Below are 17,843 nucleotides of genomic sequence, written 5' to 3' on the forward strand. Positions count from 1 at the left end.
TGGCACACTCATAAGGAAGAAAGACTGAGTTAAGCATCTATGCACGTTTTCCATTATTTATTTTATAGGGAAATAAACACTCACAATTTCCAAAGCTAGATATTATGCACTCTTTTCTTTGTGCATCTTGATTTCTTTTTTAAAGACTATTTGCTACTCAAAAAAAAATAATCAAAGTCTTGGGCAAAAAAAGGTATCTGTTTGCCTTGACATGGGAGTCTAACTTATCTCTTGTCCTAGATGACATCAATTCCTTCTACAGTTACAAATACTCCATTGCATTCTTATATTTCAAAAGCTGTTTTAAAATTATCTGTGAAATCTCTGGGACATTTTGGTTTTCCACAGGGTTTGCCCTTTCTACAGTGCTGTCTTGGAAAAAAACAGGTGAGTCAAAACAAGCAGCGCTCTACAAATGTGATTAGAAACATCACTGGCTCAGCCAAACTAATCTCCGAAGGTCCGGCGCGCACGTAAACTCCCTGGGTCCATTTTCATCTGGTACAAATCTGCAAAGTTTTGTTGGCATCAGCATGAGGCACAGTTGCTGTTGGCCTGACTCACTTTGTCCAATGAATGGCATTTAGGACTGAATCATCTAACCTTTCCAAACACTATGCCAGTTTACACCAGCTGAGAATGTGACCTAAAGCATTTTCTCTTTTTGACATCATGCTATAGGAAGGATTTTATGTGTGGTATAATGATGCAGACAAACAAAGTTTGTCATTGAAGTTGGAAGTAAGTTATAAACTCCTGGAGCTTCTGGAAAGGTTAGAAGACTCCGTCCCAGCTACCATCAGATGGACTAAGTGAGTCATTTCCAGACTAGAGGTGAAAACACGCAGAGGGAAGAAACGTAAAAATCCCCAGAAGGATGTTAACTCCATGAACATAAAAAGAAGTTCTGATTAAAAGGTCAACATGGCTCGTTTTGGAAAGAAACATTCCAGGATTTTTTAATATGGAGAAATATTATTTATTAACATTAACTGTCATATTGAAATGGCTGTATAAGCCAACATAAAAATTATTTCAAAACCTTCAAATGTCTAAATTTTGGAAGCATATGAATAGAAGTTAAACCTCAAAGACATTCACGGAATTGATTTAATGGTTTGTTCTGTAATGATCAACAATACCCTCGGGTCTAATAAGTAAACATTATGCTCTGTTGTGGTGACGAACTAAAACAATTGTCTAATGTTAGCAGTGCAGTGGGGGTGGGGACAAAGTTGACCTTTTCCATCAAGGAAAAATAAAAGTATTTCTCTCTCATCTTCATTTTGGAGTGTGATACTGCATTCCTAATTTGCCCCAAACTCCAATTGTCTTCCAGCACTCAAGGATTGTAGAACTGGGCACAGGGTGGCAAGCTGCAGATTTTGTATGCAATATATTGTTACAGAGAGTGGTAGGAAATATAACATTTCATGGGGTTTGTATTATCAGAAGGTTGTATTTTCATGGTTGTGATTTCACTACCATGTGATCTGGCCTATTTGGCAACAGGCTACATTTTATTCTGATGGTTTGAGTCACTTCTGATGTGTTTCTCAGACTGTTCTTCCCAAGCTGCTTGGATAATGCTAACCCCAAACCAATCAGGATGATTATTAACCCTCTGTTTCTTTGGATTGTTTGCTACATCCACTTGTTGTGTTTTAATTAGTTCAGAAGTTCTTTAGTGAAAAGACTGTCTCTTTGCTTTTATTTTGCTTATTGCATACCATAATATGACTCCCATACCCACTGGGGTACTGTCAGCAAAAAAGCATACTGGTAATGGTAAGAAATACTGTACTTTTTTGTACAAATTCTGTATTTTCAACTAACTTTCATTGGTAATTTAAGATAATAACATAGAAAACTCCACCTCAGAGGTTCTGGTAAGATGTTTAGTTTTCATTTACTTTATCACAACATTAGCAGAATTAATTGATGCAAATACTATTTTGTAACTCATGGTTCCTTAATAAATTTACTATACGTACTATGCTTTGTAAAATCCACCTGAAATAGCTGCTGCAGTAAAATTATAGACCCCCAAATTCACCAAGGAATATAAGCATATGCATAAACCTAGGCACATGTAGCATTCCACTGGAGCCATAGGTCAGACCTCCTTATCCACTGCCCTGATTTGATATCATTTATCTCATTTAACTGATGCCCTTCTTGCACCATTTTGGCAGTGCAATGAGAGTTTAAATTTGTGCAATTAGCACTTAAAGTCCTTTTACCTTGCTTTGTTGATGTTACAGGTTATGAATACAAATTAGGACTTGCCTCCTTCTTTAAAAAATAGCCATACCGACAATAATTGCCATATTATTAGCAGTATTATTTGGTTTGGCTCCCACCATATCTAGTGGAATTTTACAGCAAATGATTGTCTCGAAGCAGAAGGCTCAAATGGTAAACACATAACAAGGAAAATACCTTCACTAAAACCATGTCCCAGAGTTAATTAAATTGATCACTTTTTTAAAAAGGAGACTAGATTTCCCATTTTAGTCAAGCACTCTGAGAATTAGGCACCAGACGTTCATTTTAATTTACATATGGAGTTAATCTACAAAGAGTCATGTGTTGATTTATATCCAGACCTTCAAAAAAGGCTATCTAATGGCCTACATGTGATTATATTTCCGTTGCCTCTTGCAATGTCTGAAGACAATAACATCTCCTTTTGGTATATAAGCACATTCATACAATAGTACAGTCTTTTAACTCTGGCTTACAAAGCTAAATGTTTTTCCGCCTGATAGTTCCTCTGTCTCTTAAAACACCATGAAAAATACAGCTTTTAAGCAGTTCTTTAAACGTGTGCAATTATTATTATTATTATTATTATTATTATTATTATTATTTTAAAAGGATTTGAAATAAACTTACTAGTCTGCCTTTATGTGGCCTTTTCCTTCTGGGTCAAAAATCTTAAAAGCATTCAGAATGGTTTCTTCTGGGTCTGTGCCTAAAATTAATGAAATATAATTTAGAAGCCTGGATGTATTTCTATAGCAGTCGAATACTTGCTAAATAATTGCATTCACTTGAAAACAGTGCAAAATGGAGAATTCTGCAGTTGTAGGTCTGATGACAAAGGTTCCTTAAGTCGGCAGCATTTGTCATGTCAGATAAACAATAGAGGTGAATAGTTCAATGCTCAGAAGCTTAAAAATAATAACTCATATCTATTCTATGTCTGCAGGAGAGAAAACTTCCAGGAACTGGTCTCCAATATCAGTACCCAGAGGATTAGTGGCTTTCAGAAATGAAAATATAACAAACTGTTTCCCTCACTGGCTTCCTTTAATCTTGTTCTGTACGTTCCTTGTAAAAACACTTTTTGATGTTACTCGTTCGTCACTGTATAGAAAAGAGGTTATTTCCCTCACCAAAGGAAATGGAGCTCATCATAAAATCAGAATGTCAACGCAGTGGAAACAGGATGATCAATGGTTAAATGGTGATCTGCACTTACATTCTGTAGGGCACTTCCACTAAAGTACCTCCTCATTAGGTGTTACCTACAGAAACAGGGTGGTTTAGAGCACTAGACTATGGCTCCAGCATTTTGCTTCTGCTCCTAGCTGGGCCACAAACTTTTGGTATGACTCTAATTTCCCTGCTCCTCTGTTCCCAGCAGTAAAATGATAGGAATAGTCTTCCTCTTTTTCCACCCTTTATCTGTTCCATCTATTTAGACAGAAAAAAAATATTTGGGTCAAGGACTAACTTTCACAGTGCCTTAAACTTGGCTGGGGTTTCTGAGTATTCTCTAATACTGCAGATTCTGAGTATACTCATGGTCAGTTTTAACCCACACCAAAGGATACTCTAAATACTGTGTTTCTGACTATTCACCAGTTTTTCAAAATATTACAGTAGTATATATAATATAAATCATTATTCATAACTGTAGGAAACCAAATTTACAAGCAGATAGACTGACCCATGGAAAAATTAAGCTACTTAGGATGCTGAAATGTTGAAAGCATCATCAAAAAAGGTAGTTACACAAAGAACCGCAGTTTCAAAGTTTGGCAGAGAGAGAACCAGAATAGAACCCAGTCAAGGTTCCCTGCTCTAATGACTATGTACACTCCTGATACCTTCTTAGTTTTCTTTTTTTAAAAGGTTTCACAAGGATTATTAGTAAGATCTTAGTGGATATAACAGTGAATAAACCTAAGGCTATAATATGGCCTCCTCCTTGTCACACACTGGCCACATAATTTTGCCAAGCTGTAGGCGCTATATTTGAACTGCAATGAATATATGATCAATACAAAAAGCATTGGTATTTAATGAGTGTTTTGATTGTCCCATGAAGAGAAATGTCTTCCAGCTCTGAGGAAAGGACTGCATTTTAAGTAGTCACCACTGTGTGGGGGATTTTTTTTTTTCCCTTACTGTGTTTTACATTTTCTACTCTGTCATATCCTTGGACTTTGGCTTTGAAGAAAAGCAATGCAGCAGGCATTCTTTATTGATTAGCTGGTAAATAAAGTGGTTTCTTTGATGTGCGGCATCTCTGTTTTCTGTACAAATTGTATTATTCTGACTCCCTGTAGAAACAGCTCCATGTGGTTGGCATTAACATAAACTGAGTTTTGTTAGCTGTTCATCTGGCATCATAATCTCAATATACAAAGCTAAAGCTCATCCTGAAAATCCCTGCTTCCCCTTTATGACAGAAATCAATTATAGCACAACAAATTTTACTTAGAAAGCACCTTTCACCAAATTCTCTGAGTGGTACTTAGCTAATAAAGAGTGTTGCAAAATTGCCATATCCACTTCCTCTAGCCCTTTCTCCCTTTCTAATTGCACTACAAAGGCTCTTCATCCCAATTAGTTTTGATTGGGAATGTGCAGTCTTTTGGCTCTGCTTCCTTTGCATGACAAACCCAACCAGAAGGGCATGACAAGCACAGCTGTGATTTTCCCTTCACCAAATGGAAATTAAAAAAAAACCCACCTCCTCCTCTGCTAGTAGCCAACAGGAAACCTGCAGACAAGAGGGTTATGCTTTACCATTCACCTTCCTGTGCTGGCTCTGGGTTTAGGCCACACAATTGGCAGGGCCACGGATTCTTTGCCAGCTTCAGCAATCGTAAGAAACAAGAAGGAAGAGGGGAAAGGGAGAAGAGCTCATTTCCACGCTCTGTGTGATCATAAGCATCACAAATAGACAGGAATGGGTAGCAGGGCACCCCACTGGAAATAGTCACATCTCCCAGAAGGAAGATGATGGAGGAGGGCACTACCTACTCTGCAAGATAGTATCTGGAATGTAAAGGTGCAGATACCACTGTGACCGAGACAGATTGATGTCTGGGTAATAAAATCCCCTCCTCAGTGTTAGTCTACAGCCTTCTCCATCAGCTCTTACGTTTCCCAGACATGCTGTGCTCCTTAGCAATAGTGTATTTCTTTGAGGACCAGCTACATTAATTCTTTCTTTCAGACCTTTCTGTTTTCTATTCCAACCCTAGAAAGCACTTCACTGAAATTGTGCTCAGCTATATAAAGCCAGAGTCCAGCAGCAGTACAACAAATGTTTTTAAGAACATGGGATCAGCTTTTTCCATTTTCCTGTTCATTAGTTACTTTAACAAACTTCTGGAATGTGCTTGGCTAAGAGCAACCTTGCTTTGAAGGCCAAGGCTTTCACCTATTTTTAATGTGTATAGGAAGATGACTAGAGGTTTCTACTGGCCTCACACTCCCTCTCTTACAGTTTCTAGGCATTGACAGTATAGGAGATACAACTAGATTACTAGCCCCCACAACAAATATAGTACCCACATTTTCTGAAATCTACAGTGATCCCTATGTATTCTGTGGCAATGGACAAAATCCCTCTCCCTCATCATTGTGAAGCTACCGAGATTAAATTATTTCAATTTATCCATTCCGTTAAGAGTTATTCAGTGAAACCTTCATCCAGTGGCAAAATCACTATTGACCTCAAGTGAAACCAAGGCTGGGCCACCGCGTTACAACTACTACAGCAAATGAGGGATGACCACGTTGCTCCTTCAGGCCCTGTAACTGCACGGATGATGCAGAGGTCATGTCTGCATAATGAGCCAAAGGAGTGCAGAAAGATTTTTTGTAGAAATACTGAAAATACCTTTAAACCAGGTAACACTGGGAGTGATACCACTACAGCATGAGCAACAGTTTTCCGCCTAGGAACCTACTGACAGTGAATAACTCATCTGCACTGTGCTCCAGGCTGCTGTGATTTCATTACTTTCTGGACCTCAACTTACCACTTTTATGTTCGCTTATGTAAGCTGAAATCACACCTTTGAATTGTCCTCTGGACGGTCCCTTAGCCTTTTCATACTTCAGCTCTGTCTGCAAAAATGGAGATCACTCCTTGCCTTTAAGCATTGTTCTGTGTATACATTATTATAATTTGCAAGGTGCTGAGATATTTCAGTGCTGAGGATCTTTGACAGATACCTCTCCAACCCCCCAAAGGTACTTACCTTTCAGCTTTTCCCCAAACATAGTAAGGAAGACAGTGAAGTTAATAGGACCTGGCGCCTCCTTCACCATGTCTTCAAGCTCTTCATTCTTGACATTCAGACGACCTGCAGCAGAGATCATTTTTCATAATAAATCACAAATTGTGTTTCAAAAAACTATTCCCATTCATCTCCTCCCACTGGGGAGCTCAGGGCTCTGTGCAACTTTGCTAATAACATGGTAGAACACAACTCCAGAATACCCCAGTGTAAAACAAATTGGCAGAGCTGGCTCTAAGATCAAAGGGTGACTGAAGGAGTAAGAAGGATAAATAACACGGATGTGGCCAGCAGTGGACGAAAGAAGGGGCACTTCAAAATAAACTGTTTTGGTTTTTGTTTTTTTTTACCTCAGGTGAAATACGGGCCCCACTGATATTAATATAGCAGAGCTCAAAGTGACTGAAGTGAATCCAAGGTCTCAGTCTTTGCCCTCCTTTATATTGAGATGCCTTTCTGAGTAGAGGGCAGATGGATGAGTTGAGTAGTCTTATCCCTCCCCCATCCTTGTGCAGTCCTATCCCTTCCCCATCCTTGCGCAATCCTATTGATGAGAATTAAGACCCTGGCAACCCCGCTCAGACTGAATGGTAATTTCTTGTGACTGTGCTTCATAGGCATTGAGGGGCTTCACTGAACAGGAAAGATACCAGAACTTGGCCTTAAGAAATAAATATTCCAGGGTAACAGTAGCTACAGGCCAAAGTTTGCAAACCTCGTTGTCACAATAAAGAGTTCAGGAGCTTCTGCTCTTTGCACTGACTCTGCTGGCATCTGATTCCACCCCAGGGAGCACTAAAGATTCCTATCAAACTCTTTTTAACAAGATCCAGATGGCAAAAGCCCAAATGCCTACATCACTGTTCAAGCCTCAAATGTTGCAACAAGGATACAACTCCAGGTCTAGGATCATGAGCATCTTGATTTTTCCTTTCCTTGGGAAGATTTACTTTAATCTGCTTGATATTATCAGGATTGTGATGTGCATGGAATGGACAATACCTAATCTCATGACATGCACATTCCACCCCACATAAGGGCACAACAGCACAGAACCTCACATGAAGCCCTCCTACTTTTATGTGGGTGGAGGGGCAGCTAGACCATGACAACAACGTTAATTGGTAGATATTGCATGGATCCTAGATGAAAAAGGTGCAGCCTGTGAAGCCTGGATTCAGAGGCAAATCAGAAATGCCTGGCATGGACCCCTGCTTGGGTGGGCTTTTTATGAAATAGTTGCAGGGGAGGGATCAGTGCCTTTGGAGAGTTGCCAGCCGCACAGCTCTGTTGCACCCGCCAGCGAGTCCCAGAGAGACCTTCACTTTGCTTCTGAAAGAGGCTGCTCAGGAAACTTTCCAGCTGTAGCTATATAGTAAGACAGCAACTACCGTAAAGGAGGAAGATCAAACCAAACAGGTTTCCTTTTGCCTCCTGTGTATCTCATTACTTCCCCCCCTGTAATTCTAATACAAACTTCTTTTATGTGCTTGAAATTTAAACTGCATTTCTTTTAAGTATTTAATTATTGCTACCAGTTTACCTAGTGCAGCAAATGTGTCTCTCAAGTCTGCTTTGTCAATAAAGCCATCCCTGTTCTGATCCATGATGGTAAAAGCCTGTTGGAAGAAAAAGGAAAGTTTACTGCCATTGCCCTGTTGCACTGGACAGTGCTACAATCTCACATTCCAGTTCAGGGGGGTATTATATTCATACTGTAAAAAAGAATATTTAACTTCCTTTGATTCACCCACATCATGCCACATCATTGCACTTTCCTCACTTTCAACACATTACTGTATCTTGGCAAGGGGCTTAATTAAACCCACCCAAACTTCCTTTTACTAAATTAATGCTCAGTGCAGCATGTAGCTGGGCTGAAGCCAGTGCTGGCAGCTCCAGCCGTTCAGGCCTTAACCCATAAAAGTTTGAATTAGGGAGGCTTTAGTTAGGGAGGATTTAGTCAGTGGTTACTCTGTGTGGTTTGTACCTTTCCTGTACCTTGTTCCTTTGTGCAGCAATCATATTCTGTAAAACATTTAATTACTCTAGATATCTCTCTGTTATCAAGCTAAAGTCAGTTTCTGCTGTGTCTTAAAAAATGATCCATCACAGCTGACTTTTCAGAAGTACAGAGAAGTGTAGGTTTCATTGTATTATTTATTCAAAGTTTGTTTCCCTTTCAAATAAATTGTATCCTTCAGACTGTGTTCTGTGCTCTAAGTGACCTTGATGTGTTGACCTTAAATACTTCTTGTCAGGCAAAATTTAACTTTTGATAGAAGAAACCCACTTATTTTTCTATTTTCAGCCAACACAGAATTTATGTACTCTAACCATTATTTACCAAGCCAGCTAACTGCCTATCTATCTGTTTACCTATTTGCATGTCTGTCTATTCACTGCCATCACACTTTTAATGTTTTATTGATTTTGAAAGATTTTAATGACCTGAAATTCCCTTGGTCATACTATGGGGAATATTAGTAGAACCAGGGATGTCTCTGAAGCTGGTTATCTGTCTGACATGCACATCAATATGAGAGTCTATCTTTACAATGACCAGAAATTATTCCTACTTCAGTATTATAATGAAAGACAATGTTCTCTTGAGAATACAGCTAGTCCATTGCAGCTACAGTAACTTGCAGGGTTTTAAAGTCTACTGCTCTACAGGGAGCACGTCTTTCCATGATCATATTATATCAACACTTCTTCATGTAGTTTTACCTCCAGTTTCTTACAAATCCCCACTACTCACATTCCAGTTTGCCCATGTGATTACTTGCAGCATGCATGATCATAACCCTTCATTTACCTGCCAAACCATCACCATATAGAAAACTAAGCCCAACTCTTTAGAATTGCTTTCCCTCCTTCTGGGGGTCTTGCTTTAAATAGTGATCCCTACAATTTGGAAGCAAACCAGAAGAAAATATGAAGAGCAAAGCAGAGTCCAGCAAGCTCACAGAAGACAGGAAAAGCATTAGGTATGTATTGTAAAAGATGAACTTAAAATAACCTAATAACAGCAATGTTGAAATATTTTCTGATGAGCTGGTTGAAATCTCTAAACAAAAATGTTGTGATTGAAACTTTTCAGAAATACTTGTCCTATGTATGCCATTTTCAGACACAACACGGTCTTGGCTTTCACTGGACCACTCCACTGCCTCATGCTTTTGCCATTATTCTGCCACCATCCTCCCAGAAATGCTCCTAGTACTATATTACTTAGAATACATCAAATACAGCATTCTGACTAGTCCTTCATTTTGTTGGTACATCTTCAAACAGTGGTTTTTGGAGAAAATAATACTGGAGGTTCTTAGGATACGGAGAAGTGGGAGAAGGGTGTTCATTAAACATGTTCCCCTTAACAGTAGGGAAATGGTTACTAGTTTCAATTCATTTGCCTGGGCCATACTCATAAACCTTTGCATGGGTTTTTAGTCTCGTTCACCACTGAGCTTTACTGGTGGGAATCCTCATGAAAAGTAAAGTTGAAAGCCACAGGCACCGAATGAAACTAGCTATATATCACATTGGAAATGTCTTTGGAGATGTGAGTTAGCAAAAAATGGGTGATGGCCTCACACACATTCTAGAATGTCTGCTCAGCAAAAGATCATAAACTCATCAAACAGATTATCTGTCATCCCATTAGATTTATTTCCTCACAGGTAATTGGTCAAAGAATCTACAATGCATGGTAATACCAAATTCTTTGGGAGCTAAAAGATGCTTACATAGCTGATTTCAACGTGTTGTTTTGCTTTATCAGCATTTTTTTGAGCAAGTCAGCTGACAGCTTCTTGGTATTTTCTTTTCTAGTTTGTGGGCAGTATTAGAAGGACACAGAAGAATATTTACTATTGCTATTGTGGAACAGTCCACTAATTAAAGCCCTGGTTCACTAAGGCATCTCTATTCAGGATAATACTTGAGCATAACAGACAATTCTTATTTAAAATACCACTTAAACTTAACTTTAAACATGTGCTGAATCATTTTCCTGAACCAGGGCTAAAAAGGATGAGATAATAATTTTCCTTTCTGTTGGGGCGTGGGCTTGTGGGCTTTTCAAAAAAGTCTAGAGCTTGAAACAGGACAGTGCGAGAGGGAGAAAAGAATGAAAGAAAGAATGAAAGAAAGAAAGAAAGAAAGAAAGAACAAACAAACACACAAGGAAAATGATATACCAGCCAAAACCACAGAAATGATTCAGAAAACAACTGTGTGTTCTACTAAAGCAGATGGAGGATTGAGTAAGGAAAAAAAACAACCAACCAACCCCTATGTTACCCATTAGCAATAACAGGAGACTATAGAGAAGAGCAGAACAGTGACCAACCTCTTTGAACTCCTGGATCTGGGTTTGTTCAAACATAGAGAATACATTGGAACCACCTTCTATCTTCTTCTTGGCCTTTTTTGGAGCCTGTAAGACAAATAAGAAGATCAAATATAAATTACTTTGTCTGTTAGGCACCCATGAAAATAAATTCCATCTTTAACAGAAGGTAAAACATATACAGCCAAATAATACAAGAGGATTGTGTTTTGTTATGACAAGGCTTTTAGTTCAATCAACTGTATAAATATCTAAAACATTTATAATATACATAATTCTATATAATATATATAATAATCCACTATAATAGATGTATTATATATATATAAAAATGGGATTTAAAAATGCTTCTTTAGTAACAGATGAATCTCTCGCTGAGGGGTTTTGCCTTTCCCTTGCTCCAGCCTAGAACCTGACAGCTCAGATGAACAAGGACAGCTTGTCACTGTGCAGCCTTAAAAAAGGTGAGGGACCTGAAGAGTGACACCGAGTATCAGCTGGTCTGCTGCTTGTTTCCTCAAGGACCTGCATATTCCTTGGGTAGAGTCACCTATGCCAGACCCTTTGACACAGGACAATATCCCCCCTTCTGCAGTGGCTTTTCAGAGCCCTGTACTGCAGGATGAGTGTTGTAAGCTCATCACATCACAGTCTTACTCACAGATGGAATTACAACTCCCAACCTGCTGTTCTCAGGAAATACAAGCACTTCAGGTAAGTGGCTACAGGTACTCCTTCTTCCCAGCTCCCACGCAGGGACACAGCCAGCTGCAGAATGAGGCCCTGCACGAAGACTCAGCTCAGGAACCAGAAAGGGAAATTCTATCGCTTCAAGTCTACTCTGTCTGGACCAGCACCGACTGAATAGATTCTTCCTATGTATGAATACCTTCCACGTTTGCAGGGCAGTCTATATTCTTGCACCAACCTCTGACACTGCACTACATTGCCTTAGTAGCTCGTATAATTTTAATATTCAAGACAACCACCTTAACTAAAAGAATGGGCCTGCTTTTATCACTGTTCTGTAGTTCAAAGACTGAGACAAAGATTGAGGCAAGAGTTACAATGATATTTAAGAATCTAATGCCCACTAACAATCAGTCAGAACTAGACTTCACTAAATATCCTTGAATAAGGGCCCAGCCAGCTTGCCTAAGACAATACAGTCCTTGTTCTGCAGTAAAGAATAAAATCTGTGATTCCTAAGTATTACAGAAATGTTTTAACCACAGCATTATCCTGACTTGGGGCAGGATAATGAGATACAACACCTTCTGAGTTCCCTTCCAGACAGCTTATTTTTCTTCTTTTATTTTTTCTTTATCATTTTTACTTTTAAACTTCATCATCATAGTCCCACCTGGTTTTCATGTCATGGAAAATTAGTCTTACTTAGTTTGGGTTATTCTGCGTGAAACAGAAGGCAACTTCTACTGCCTCCTTTCATCAAAAGAAAAAAGCCTGTGAAAGTTCAAATTCAATACTGATTTCAAATATCCTGAGGAGCAGAGTAGCTCAAGGAAATATTCCCACTTGACTCTGTTTGAAGTATACATTGTCTGTGATCAGTTTAATTTGCCAGGCAGATTTCTGCACTCAGCCACCCTGGTTTAGATCCCAGGTCGAAAATTAGGGCTATGGTAGATGCTCACCCACATACCCACACTCCAGACCTGTCAAACTCCAATCAGCTGCCACAAAGCACTAAAATCTGGAAATAGGAATGGAAATTGAAAGAAAAATGCATTTGTAGCGAGGATAAAAATAAGGATAGAATGCCACCACAAGCATGGGGCTGGGGGGGGGGGGAGGGGCAGAGAAGTGAATAAGTGGAATATTTAATGAATGTAGAAATATTGATTTTGGAATAAAAAGATTCCCTCCTCCTCCTACACATGAAATAAGTGTTATTTTGAGCAGTAATGGGCAATCTTCCATGTAACGTGAGGTGCTTGGTGGAGGCTTTCAACACTTCCAGATCGAATGGAAATATTAAGAACAATCCTACGTATTTACATGTATTTGTTCCCTGAGGTAAAAAGAAAGCAGATGTTACCCAGCCGAATGTGTTGCAGGCTGGCTGGGGGAACCGACCACAGGACACAAGGTTGGCCTCAGCATTTTTGGATGAGGTAGTAGAATTGGTTCTCCCGTGCTTGTGTAGCTGGTCTTTATGAAGACAAAAAGTGCTTTTACCGTTCTCATGCTCTGCTCTGCTGTGATCAAATACAGCATCCATATTCAACACGATAAACATTCCCCATGCTAGCAAACAATCTGCAGCTTTCTAAGCTAGCACCACATGAAGGGCAGTGGGGTCCAGCTCCAGGTTTTCTTAACTTTAAATGTCAAACACTGGCAATACCTTCATTATTCCTCAATTTACTGGGCTTTAAGCAAGGATTGTGGCTATAAGAAAGAATGAGATAAACCCAAAAGCTGTGGCTCGGTTATCTATTAGAAACAGACCAGCAACACAAAAAAACCCCAAAAGTTTCTTTACATCAGTGAAGTCCTATTCAAGGCAAAAAAGACTGAAGACTAGTTATCCAGAGAACAATCACTGTACTAGGAGAAATTCATCATAGCATGGTATTTATTCAATGTTACTCTCTGGTTAGTCATCCCCAGGGATGATAAAGGAGATCAGTGCCCGTGCCGCTCAATCTATCTTTAGTTTTTCTGCTGAAGCTCTGGGTGTGGATCCTATTTATGATCTGCTCACTTGTGGAATGAGGCTAAGACCACCAATACATTTCACAGGGGCCAATGAACAGCTGTTGGATAGGAATGGCTTTCCATCGCCAGTTTCAAGCCAAGTCTTTTGGTATCAAACTTAGAGAGTATCTTGGGGTTTTGTATATACTGTATTTGAAACATAATTTTTCTGCTCTGAAAGGCTAGGAAATTAATAATCACAGAAAGAAACTGCACCTTGATTTTGCATGTCTGGTGGGTAGGCAGGTGCTGTGAAGGGGGAGGCTGAGAGATAAGTAGATGGAGCAGGAACCATCGTCACTGAGCTCCTGGTGGGTCATTCAAATGAAATGGCAGCTCTACAGTAGAAATAGGTCTGTGCTGCTGTCTGACAACTCCAAATGCTCAAGAATTTTGTAATTAATAGAATCAGGATTCTGACTCTGGAGTATCTCTCTGGAAAAAACGGCACAGTAAAAAGAGCAATACATTCAAAAAACGTGTGGTTTCTAAACTGTCAAGGATTTAGTAGGTGACCTACAGTGGGTGACTGACACACCACTTCTGTCTGCCTTGATTTCCCCATTTGTAAAATGTAAAGTGTGCCGAGCTGCACTTTGCAAAGATAGCTGCTCTATCTTTGCAACATGTGCTTTGAGACTGACATACAAAACGTGCCAGATGAGAAACTGAAGAGCTGAGGGTCCCCTGGGCTGGGATTCCGAGGCCTCAATAGCACAGCAGTGGGAAGAATGTTGCAACAACTGAAAAAGCCTATTAATATTCCTGCCTGAGTGTATTAATCATCCCATTGTGAAGAAAACAACACTTCACTTTAGAAAAGAAACCACAGGCTTGTTGCATATCACTCATTTGTGTTACTAGTCTTAGCACTCTCTCAATTAGTCTGGATTTTAAAGGGTCTTTTTTTGTTTTTGTTTTTATTTTTGTTTTTGTTTTTCTGTTTGGTTGGTTTGGGATCGGTTTGCTTTAGAACCTTTAAATGAAAAAAATGGAGCCATACCAAAATCTGGTCCCAAGAAAACTGTGCTGAACCAGGCATTTGCTTTGAGCTGAGCTTCCCTCACTGAGGGTCTTTATATTTCTGCCTGGCAGTGTCAGGGGGCCGGAGAGAAAAAGGACGGTGCAGTGACACAGACTGGCAGAAACAATGAGTGTGCACTGCCTTTGCCTCTCTGGATGAAAGAATAGGGATTCCTTATATGTTGCTTATATGTCAAGTGAATCGGACTGAAGAAATGTCTGATTTCAGGGTGACCTAAAGGAAAAGAGGGCAGGGAATCAGTTTATATCTCTATATGCAAAGGAGGAAGGAGCTGAAAACACTTGGTTCTTACTTCAGAACATGAGGCATTGTTTACCTTGATAAACTCATAAAAGGCTGGTGCTAGAGCAGGTTCATAACACCAAAGATACAAAGGAGTGACACTGGATTATTGCAGAACTTTATCATCTCGGCCCCTCAATGAATTTGGCAGACAACCCCGAAAAGTATGGTAAAACAGACAAATTGCTGCCAGATAAACAAAGGTACAGCTCCACAACTGGCGCTACTCTGCACTGACTCTCAGGTGCACACTTCTACCCTTCAGTAAGTACGAAGTAACCAACCCCTACTTCGCATTTTCTGCAGAGCCTGAACATCTCCACTGGCTGTCAGGTAAAATGGGCAGCACTCTGCCAGAAGCCACAATTTTGGTTTGCAGAGGTCAGTTCCCTGTTCGATCCACCATGCCCTAAAACACTCAGAAAACACTCTAAATAACTAAAGATGACACAGTTTGATATTCCTGACAGCCAAAGTTAAAACACAAGCAGGAACACTTCCCCAGTCAGCATTTTGTTGTGTCTTCTTTTAATTTTTTCACCGGAGAAGACACCAATGGATAAGCAGGTCTCCTGGGAGCGAGTCCTTCGGAGATAAACAGCACCGTACATTATTAAGAGCCTGATTCTGTTGTCTTGTACCCTTATGTGTTCATTCAGCCCAGGGCAAACTAGACATAAGATACTACCAGCTTTAAATTGCACCATTTCACATTTTATACTTCCTTCCTCTGCAACTACGTCCATGACTACAGAAAAGACAGAATCATCCATCATCTCACTCAAATTCTGTCCCCTACTGTGATCCACAGTACGATGTTAACTCTGAGTTACTATTACTTTTTCATCCATCACACTCTCTCCTTGTTTTTCATCCACTCTGGGATCTCAGTGCTGACATTTCCCGTCTTTTGAATTTTTGTTATCATTGAATCCAGCTTCTGAATCAAAAGTTACATCTGAGTCCCATCCAAGGGATTCTTGCCACACTGGACAGGATTTTTTTTGATGATTGTCTCACAAGTTTGCTCTGCTGAGATAATTTATGCTGCATCTGCACCAAAGAGCTCAGCGATGCTCAAGCCACCCTTTTTTTAGTGTGGTTTAGGTCCTTTTCATGGCAGGTGAGCTGCATAAGGCCAACCCAAGTGCATGCCTTTGAGGGAAGTCTAGAGGAGTAAGCAACATAAACTGCTCTAAGGGCACAATTTGCATTTCAAACAGGCAACAGCCTCAGATCATTCAAATAAAAACCCATGTTATCAGAACTGAGAAACAGAAGATCTTTTTATTACCTACTCTGCACTCACAAACAGATCCCTCCCTTCTCATCCTCGCTCCATTTTATACGGAGCCCCAGCCTCCCACACACCTGCACAGACACACACCCCCCTTTGATCCCTGCTAGGTACAAGTATCTGTTGGACTGCATCCTCCCTGCTTCACACTCCTGTACACTGAAGCATTCTCCTTTGCCCCACATAAAATCCCTTCCCAATCACAGTCGTCTTTTTTTCTCTCTCACAGATACACAGAGAGAATGCATTATCTCCCCAAACTTATCTGGGAACAGCAGATAACCTCTCCAACCGCAGACTGCTCAGCCTCTCTCTACAACCCCAAATCCGCCAGCTGCTTTCCCCACCCAGCAAATTTTCTTCTCTGGCATATACATACATGTCCTCCTCCCTCACATAAACAAATGAACAGTCCCTCTGTACACACGCAGTCCTCCAGGCTTACAGACAGACACATATGCATGCACACACGCATGTGCAGATGCACACACACACATTTCAACAGTTAAACAACTGGCTGCATTGTCAGCTAGTGAAATCGGCATTGCTCCACCGTGGTCAGTACTTGTTTCAGTACAGGTGGTACATTCCAGAAAGTTAAGCAGGCTGCAAAACACAGTCGATCAGAATGCAATCTATTTTGGGGTACGCAGTTCCCTTCAGCATACAGCATTTGCTACAAGGTGTCACTCAAACTGAATAAACAGGAATGTTTTGGGAGTGAGAAAAAGGCTTCTCCCTCCTTCCTTCCGCCTCTCTTCCCTTCCTTCTCTCCATCAGCACAGAGCATGCGGGGACACATCACAGACCCAACTTCACTGAAATTCCCTGGAATTAACGGAGAGCCGTAGACAGCTCTCAGAACTCCATTCCACAGCACTTGTGTGGTCTGCTCTTGTTAGAAAAATTATCTCCCTGAACCCTGCCTCTCTCACTCTCATCAGCCCTGTATGTCAGAGCCTAGTAGCACTGGCTGACTTGTAATTATTTTTTACTATGCTGCTTTGTCTGCACTAATCCTTTGAAAGTAGCTTTACTGCACATCTGAAATATTATGATGCTATAAAACCTCTGTAATATTTATAAATCCCTTAAGACATCATAAAGAGAGAAAAAAACCTCCCTACAGAGTTCATCTAGCATAATTACATATACATTTCCCTCTGATTAATAAAAAATGATCACTTCCTTATGTAAAGATATTCTTCAGCTTTCTTTCATTAAGGCTATTTTTTTCTTTCCATTTTAAATCTGTTTCATGTGTCCCTGTATAGTAAGGTATCTCAGAAGCTATTTTCCTAAAACAAAAGGCACAACGAAAAGAACCACCACAGACAATCATCAGTTGAACTGGGAGTGAGGAGACAGACTAGTCTGTCACTCTATTTTCATGTCTCTTAACTTAAGCAATTTCATCACAGAATGTCCTGAAATATCTTCAAACATCAAGCAGTGTGGTGTGTCATTGAACTAAATAGGAGGGAAGAAAACTGGTAAATGAAATTTTTTAAGAGGGGAAAAAGAGAACCGAAGACCCAGCACTCATCCCCCATCCCACAAAAGGGCTGGCTTAGACTTTAGCAAAGATTAAAGGGA

The 17,843-nt window shown here is 40.0% G+C and overlaps 1 protein-coding gene across 2 annotated transcripts in view; it reads right to left on the reverse strand.

Annotated features, from left to right (window-relative positions):
• The window catches only part of MYL10 (myosin light chain 10), a 50,971-nt gene that overhangs the window by 3,162 nt on the left and 29,966 nt on the right, over positions 1 to 17,843 (reverse strand). For both annotated transcript variants that reach the window (XM_014280379.3, XM_027806415.2), the window contains 4 exons: positions 10,903 to 10,989; positions 8,092 to 8,167; positions 6,510 to 6,614; positions 2,899 to 2,977 (listed from right to left, as the gene is read on the reverse strand). In XM_014280379.3, the coding sequence (XP_014135854.1) occupies positions 2,899 to 2,977; positions 6,510 to 6,614; positions 8,092 to 8,167; positions 10,903 to 10,938 (296 nt within the window). In that variant the 5' untranslated portion in view covers positions 10,939 to 10,989. The remainder of the gene's footprint in view (positions 1 to 2,898; positions 2,978 to 6,509; positions 6,615 to 8,091; positions 8,168 to 10,902; positions 10,990 to 17,843) is intronic.

Source organism: Falco cherrug, chromosome 1 (genome assembly GCF_023634085.1).
Source record: "Falco cherrug isolate bFalChe1 chromosome 1, bFalChe1.pri, whole genome shotgun sequence".
Lineage (NCBI taxonomy): Eukaryota > Metazoa > Chordata > Aves > Falconiformes > Falconidae > Falco > Falco cherrug.